This window comes from Adiantum capillus-veneris, chromosome 27 (assembly GCF_014529385.1).
Source record: "Adiantum capillus-veneris isolate H3 chromosome 27, ASM1452938v2, whole genome shotgun sequence".
Classification (NCBI taxonomy): domain Eukaryota; kingdom Viridiplantae; phylum Streptophyta; class Polypodiopsida; order Polypodiales; family Pteridaceae; genus Adiantum; species Adiantum capillus-veneris.
In genome coordinates, this window is record NC_140957.1 from 29,104,226 (window position 1) to 29,112,227 (window position 8,002).

Here is an 8,002-nt window from a genome sequence, read left to right on the forward strand (position 1 = left end):
AAGTGTTTTGGGGTCTTGGGTTTTAATATGCTTCTTAAGCTCGAGAGTTAACCCGCATATACACCCCTGTACCTATTGGAGTCATCTAAACCCTCCAGTTTGAGGATAACACCTCTATACTGTGAGATACATTTGTTGGGGGGGGGGGGGGGGGGGGGGGGGGTTTCATAATATGTAAATCCTATATATTGTGTGCATTCAAAGAATATTTATAAAATCCCTTAGCTGTGAATTTTTTACCAGTAAAAGGGATCCGTTTCCTATTCAATCAGTAATTTTTCTTTTGAGATCATTTTTCAACACTCTTCTGTATGTGAGATGTGAGAAAATATAGAATAAAATAATCCCTAGATTGAACCTAAGTGATAGGCATTTTTTAATTGTAGTAAGACCCGAACCCCCCCCCCCCCCCCCCCCCCCCCCCCCCCCCCCCCCCCCCCCCCCCCCACCAACACACACATCCAAGGAGTGTCTTATGTTACCACATAGAACACTTATCCCATGTTGGTCAGTTTCTATCCTTCTCATTAGTAGGAAGAAATTATTTTGTGAACACATTCTTGAAAGCAGGCCATGTTCACAGTATGATGCCCTTCTCCTTGAGAGACATTCAACATTTATAGGCTTTGCATTCCAGTGTCAAGCTAGTTTGTAGTGCCTTCACTGCATTCGGAGTTCAATGAAGCTGGTGAATGCCATCCCACTTACTAAGGAAGATATTATCGTATCTTTGTTGCGTTCTTTCGCCTCCCCCTGAAAGACTGGTGGTTTTGTGTTTTTCAACAACTCATCCACCCCTTTCAAAATAAGAGTTTGTGATGCTGGGTTGCAGCCTTGCTCTAGTGTATTACGGATAGAATTTTGATGCCCTAAGTAGGAAAAATTCGTAGGTAGCTCACTCGCAATGGCTTTGGTATTCTGTTTCATGATTTGCACTACTAGATCAAACAATTTAATAACATTTTCATTCAAATGTGCAAAATTTTATTGTAACATAGACATGCATGCTTGTAGTGCCCTAAATTCCTGAAGATCAATCAACTCTATCTAGTCGTCTGTGCATGTTTCCCTGTATCAAGTTCCTATGCCAAACTCCCTTGTAGATTTTAATTCCGATCCCGAGGAACCTTGCCAATGGCAAAGGTGAAGCTAGAAGAGCTTCGATGCCACAAACGTGCCTTGGGAGATTGTCAAAATAAAGTATTGAAAGCCTTGAGAGCATTGCTTGCTGAGACCTTGAGGCTCAACTTGGCTTGTCGTAATCAACCGCTTTGAGATTTGACTTCAAGTGCCGAACCCCAATTTACTTGTCAAACATTGGTTTACTGGTTGATACGGGAAAAACAAGCTCTGTGCTTCAATTTTTCGTGTCTCCACATGTCTTGTTGTGGATTGCTTTGGAGAGATTCCCCCACGCCTTGCCTTGGGTGCTTTGAGAATTTGGGGGGGTGGGGGGGGGGAGGTGTGCCCTTGATTACCCCGAAGGCCCAAAATTTTAAAGAGTGGTGGCCTTTGAGTATGAACTCAAAGCCACCAAGATGAGCTATGGCGTGCAATGACAGAGCAAAGAGAGAGAGAGAGAGAGAGAGAGAGAGAGAGAGAGAGAGAGAGAGAGAGAGAGAGAGAGAGAGAGAGAAAACTTCGCGGGTGATGCTTGGATTGGGCCACCACAGAAATGAAATTTGTAGCCTAAGTGCGCGAATCCTCAAAGAGTAAGCTCGGTCAAGTTGGAGCAGGTGTCGGCAAAAGGATGTGTGTGTGCTAGGGTAGATATCTACGGGGCTCCATAGTCGAGATCTTCTTCTTCTTCATCTTCTCCATGGTCTCTTGCATGCATGCAAGAACTCTATAATTAACACCATGACCTTGCTCTGATATCAGTGAGAGCCTAGAGCCAGGGAACTTGATGCTCCACCTGGCACCCAACCATCTCTTTCTATTCTTATAGAGAAGCCCCTATGCTAGTTCCCCGACCCTTGGCCTCACAATATACCAATAATAATATCGATGCTGGGTTTTTGCCAAAAAGCATCGAGATTGCACTAATAAATTTTCATCTAGGGCCAACTCTCCCCTATAGGCCTCCGACTTGATAAACATAAGAAAATTCAAATAACAAGCTAATTTTAAAAAACATTCATAGCACACAATTAATAAAAAATTAAACATAATTACAAGAAATAAACAAAATCAATGTGTTTTTTTTGTTTCTACATGTTTCTCTGTGCCTAGTCACTATTTTACCTCCACATGTTGTCCGACACATGGCAATCCTACCTAGCACCTCATAGTTGTATTTATATAACAAATTGAGCATTATTTTTGGCTCCCAATTTGAGCGTCTCTATACAACGGCTTCTCTACCCTATGTGCGTGTGTTCAAGTTGAATACGAAAAGAAGTCATGGAAAGGATGCTTGCGAAGCAAGATTGGTCATTTGCAGGTGAGTGCATGTGTTGAGTTGAATTTGAAGGTGGTCCATACAAAAAAGAGCAAGAGCAAGAGCAAGAGCAAGAGTGCACGTGTTGAGTTGAATTTAAAAAGAGCAAGAACAAGTGCAAAGAGCGAGCAAGACCGTCCCGGGAGCAACTCAAAGAAGAGCGGGCGATCTAACACAAGAGCAGCAGCTTCAGAGAAAAATGGCCAATTTGTTCATTGAGCAGGCGAGCTTGTACGCGGCAGCGAGGCCCGATTACCCCTCCTCTCTCTTCTCCTTCCTCGCTTCTCTCTCTTCTCACCACCAGCGAGCTTGGGATGTCGGCACCGGCAGCGGACAGGCAGCGTTTGCGGTACTCTCTCTCTCTCTCTCTCTCTCTCTCTCTCTCACACACACACACACACACACACACACACACACACACACACACACACTCACACTCACACACTCACACACACACCTTCTTCATCTGTGGTCATTGTGTGCTGCCTTTTGCATGGTCATTGTGTGCTGCTGCGTGCATCCCCCCCCCCCCCCCCCCCCCCTTCCCCCTCCCACACACACACACACACACGAAAAAATACCTGTTGTCTGTCAATTTGTCATGTTTGTTGCACATGCATGTGCCCATTGAAGCATGCCGTTCTGCTACCGTGGTTCTGTTGCATGTGCGCACATTGTGATGTTTTTGCCCATGTATGCATGTCCATCTCATCCCCTTTCTTTCACCAGATTGCAGAGCACTATGAGAGTGTGATCGCAACTGATACAAGCGAAACACAATTGGCACATGCCCGCAAGCGAGACAACATCCAGTATGTCTGTACACGTCCTGGTTTGAGCCAGGAAGACTTGGAGAACATAGTGGGAGGCGAGGGAACGGTCGATATTGTGATAGTCGCGCAAGCCCTTCACTGGTTCGATCTTGAAAGCTTCTATGCGAATGTGAAAAAGGTTTTAAAAAAACCTGGCGGTGTTTTGGCTGCCTGGTGCTATACAGAGCCGGTGGTATGTGAAGAGGTAGATAAAGTTTTTTGGGATTTCTACAATCAGTCAGGGCCCTATTGGGATCCTGCACGCAAACTTGTGGATGATGAATACAAGAGCTTGCACTTCCCTTTCGAGCCAATACGCACTCTTGATGGAACGGGGCCTTTTCGGTTCGAGTCCAAGAAGGTGATGAATGTGGAGGCGTTCTTGACTTATTTAGGATCCATGTCGGTGTTACAAGGTGCTCGAAGTAAAGGTGTTGAGCTTTTGCATGAGAGCCGCAAGAGTGCATTCAGAGCGGCATGGGGTGATGGCGTCCGCACCGTCACATACCCTATCCACCTGCGTGTGGGGTGTGTGTGACAAGGAGCTTGACATTATCATCTCGGAGCACATTTTTGCTTGAGGGCTCAATGAATGTGGAAGGCCCTAAGCTGGTTATGATCTTGGATTTTTACTGTTGGGATTCATTGCCATCACATTTTGTTATTGCATATAGGGAACTCTTCTATTCTACTCAAGTGTAATTTAAAATCTTGAAGCTGCACTCAAAGATAGGTATATACCAAGTGTAACTTGCATGCTTGAATATTTTGCCCTTCATTCTTACAATTTGGTCACACTTTGCGTTCATTAGTGATTATATATTGTGTTGGTGCTAAACCGCAACTTTCTTTGCAAACAAAAGAAAAGCAGATGTTTGCATTAATGAAAGAAGATAAAAGACAGAACCAATACTAACTTCATGGGAGAAGGCATAATGATAACACTGATTCTTTTGCAATCAATCTTGCCAAATAACTAGATGTTGAACCTAAATGTAACCTTGTTTACACCATGTATAATGTCTCCTCAATCAGATCGAATTTCTATGTCTTCGAGCTTCTAATTATGTGATCTCTACACTAATGATGAGCTTCTGATGGGATCTCTACACTACTAGAGAAGTTGCCCTTCGTCTGACATGTAAGGTGAACCTCCACATTCAACCGACCTATCGTTGGGTCGATTGCAAGTGAGTAGTCTCCAGTGGTGGTCTTAATCCATGCATAAGGCATAGGATATCAATATTTAGTGGGTGATCTCATGTGCTTGAGACCCAAGTAGCTTGATTGGAAATGTTTTATAGACTCCGAATTGAGTTGTTTGCCTCTTTCTTGGAGGCATGGTGGAAATATACATCACGAGCTCGTCTGACCCGCCTACAGCGGGTCTCGCTCGCTCTTACCAATGGTTTCAATGGCTAATTTTATACAATTTCTCAAGCTCACTCATAAGCACACATATAAACACTCACATTATATCTCTCTCATTTTTCTATTCTGGCTTTTGAATGTCTCTATGCATCCATGTATGCATGTAAGTATGTATATATGTGTGTACGTACCTAAGTCTATATGTGTGTAAGTATGTATATATGTGTGTACGTACCTAAGTCTATACGTGTGTGTATATATATATATATATATATATATATATATATATATATGTATTTACTTGTACGTACAACGTGTATATGTATTTACATATGTGTGTGTCTATCTTTATACATCTCTCCACGACACATCAGTACATTCTCGTTGTCTCTCCCTTGTCATCCCTCACCACCTCCCTTAAGAGCCACCACACTCTTTAGGGATTTTTTTTTTTTGCAAACATACACAATTAATCCCTTGAATGAAACTATCAATAGGAAGTTTCACAAAATTGACCTTACATATTTGGACTATTTTCACTAAACATCGACAAAATCAACTATGTCTCTCTCCATATTTACGCTATTTTTTCTCAAATTTGAAGGGGATGAGTCAGCTTTCAGAGATCCGTCTATCGCTAATCAGCATCAAATGGCATCACAATCCACAATAGCTATCACGTTAGAATAGTAATTAATTATGGACCTTCAAGCCTCCCTAGATGCTCTCAAGCAATGATTGAGCCTATGTTGGGAAAAATTATGGAACTTAATTTGATGGATTCAATTTATCAATAGGAAGGGAGAACGTCCTTTGCTTTTTGTGCCTTGAGATACTCTACTACGTATGCAGCCAAGCTCCAATATCTGATGGAGATGTGCACCATGAGGGAGATGATGAGCATGTTGGCGTACCTTTTGATGGCCAGATTGGTCAATAATAGCAAGCTTGGGACTTCACATAGGGAGTGAGGTGCCTCATTATTAAAAAACTGTATTCGACACCCACCACTACAAATGCCATGGCATCTCTAATGAGTACCACTAATTATGCCAATTAAATCTTACAAACAAATGATTCAATCTAGATTAAGGGATCCAACTAATGGTAAAGGAAATGGAATGGCCATGGAAGCTCTTAAAATTTAAAGTCAAATAGTGGCAGAAAGGTATTGATCTAGCAACAATGTAAGTGGTATATATGCTACACAGAGAGAAAAAGAGGTAGGGGATGTATGGTACCACACTAGCAACATGCTCATGGTGCCATCTATGCAAATCTTGACGCTAGTGTGCAGTGTCACACAGAAATAGCCACCATAGATCGAGAGAGAAAAGGATTTCCTATATTGGATGTGAGCAGGGCATTGAGACTCAAGAGCCATCACAATTTTATCTAGACACGATCACAAAATATAAATGCGGGTAGAGAAAACGGTTGGTGAGTTGAAGAAGGAGTGGCTCGTCTGAACGATCACATAGAGAGGGAAAGTTGAGAGAGACATAGGTGGAGAGGGAGTGCTCGACGGGCCTGTTTTTTTTTTTCCACACGTCCCTCGACATCTTACCGAGATCCCTCCCCCTCTTTCTCTCTCTCTCTCTCTCTCTCTCTCTCTCTCTCTCTCTCCACGCGATGCCTCTTCACCTCTTGTCAGCCTCCCCCCCGCCGCAAACAACCGCTCTTCGCATTCTCGTAGGTAGTCCAACCCACGTCTACCTGCACATGCATGCTTATCAAGCCACATGGCATGCTGAAATTTGGTCCTGCTTAATAGATTAAAATAGATGAAGCCTGTATTGTTGCCAACCAAACAGAAGGACTCTTCTATAGTATATGTCTACCTCCTATTTGAGTGCAGGATAAAGAATACCCTACTCCCAAATGGAAGGCCTCTGTTATATTACACACTTCCGCACTTCAATGAGTCACATCAAGGGTCACCATTAATGACTCTGGGGTTTTGGGTCTCTTGCAGCAGTTGGAAGCATAATGGGTCATCTCCGCCGACCTTGTTGCATCTTCAATAGTTAGAATTCTGCTCTTTTTCTTCTTCTCTCTTGCGTGAGTCAACCCCAGACACCCTCAAGCTTGTTTCTCTTTGAAATCCACTCAATCATTTGCGGGAATGGTCGCCATTGACTCTGAGAGAGAGAGAGAGAGAGAGAGAGAGAGAGCTTTCGTGCATGTGCCATGGGCCAGTAGAAGCAAGATATCCATTTAGAAAGCTTCAATGCTTGCTCGCCTTCATCGAAGACGGCCCCGCCGACGTCATGGTTGCTCACCACCTCGCTCCCCAGCTGTTAGCTGCTGCCACGTGGAACACCTAAAAAATCCTTTCCATAATATGGTAATATAGATAGGTACATGGTGCAATAAACATGAAGGTAAGAGACGTGTACTTGGAAGAGGGCAATTGAGAATATATATATATATATATATATATATAGAGAGAGAGAGAGAGAGAGAGAGAGAGAGAGAGAGAGAGAGAGATTGTACATAATTACAAAGGCCAAATTGTCGATTTGCCACTCTGCATCCTTTTAACATCTCTCTTTCTGACAAGGCCCGTAGGCAAAGTGAAGCGCCCAAGGTGGTGTGCTTGTACTTTGCACCTAGTACTGTGTTGCAATGGCTCATGTTAAATATCGGCTAGCTAAGCGACGTGTAGGTGGAGCTGACCGGGGGAGCCGGTCACGGTGCTTTTTGGGGGGGTCAACTTTTTCTTAAAAGTTATGTAAGGCAGGCTGCAGCCAATGTGCAGATGTGCGTGCGTAGTGCAGTGGTACAACTCCTGCTCTTGACGGGGAGGTCCGGTGTTCAAGCTGCGTGTCGTGCAACACATTGACCTTTTAGTCAACTCCTCCCAGTCGGTTTCATTTGACTGACAACCGGCTCCGACTGCCTTGCCACGTAGGCAATTAGCTAGCCGATATTTAACCAAACCCACTCTATGCGTGCAAAGCATGGCTCACGTGAGGCCGAACCAGCTCGAGGGGAGCATGGTTCAGGCAAGGCATTGCACGGGAGATAAGGAGGCAGCAAAGTTGAGCTGCGATGCGCTCGAGAAAGTGGGACAGTGTGGGCTAAAGAAAAAGAGAGAGAGAGAGACAGATCATCATCATCGTAGAAAGTGGTAGTGTGGACTCCAGAGCTGGGTGACACGAAAAAGAATCAGACACGACAATTTCAAAAGAATGTAGCCATACCTCTTGCAGTAGGTGGGGGCCATGTAGACGCCTCTTGATACTCGTCTCATCAAATGGTTTACTCCAATCAAACTCACCATGGAGAGAGAGGAGGAAGAACGTTCTGCACGAAACATGGCTGCTCTGTGAAAGCCTAACTTGTCAACAAAACCCAAACCCTTTCCCTTTGCTTT

At 43.9% G+C, this 8,002-nt stretch overlaps 1 protein-coding gene across 1 annotated transcript; it reads left to right on the top strand.

Annotated features, from left to right (window-relative positions):
• Window positions 1–2,543: 2,543 nt before the first annotated feature.
• Window positions 2,544–4,012, top strand: LOC147421704 (uncharacterized). Its single transcript, XM_086502828.1, has 2 exons — window positions 2,544–2,789; window positions 3,170–4,012. The coding sequence occupies exons 1-2, from the start codon at window positions 2,640–2,642 to the stop codon at window positions 3,788–3,790; spliced, it is 771 nt and encodes a 256-aa protein (XP_086358954.1). The 5' UTR covers window positions 2,544–2,639; the 3' UTR covers window positions 3,791–4,012.
• Window positions 4,013–8,002: the final 3,990 nt, after the last annotated feature.

Coding starts and splice junctions, on each gene's coding strand:
- LOC147421704 (XM_086502828.1), top strand. CDS start 2,640: ATGGCCAATTTGTTCATTGAGCAGGCGAGCTTGTACGCGGCAGCGAGG. Junction 2,790..3,169: donor GCGGACAGGCAGCGTTTGCG/GTACTCTCTCTC, acceptor TTCTTTCACCAG/ATTGCAGAGCACTATGAGAG.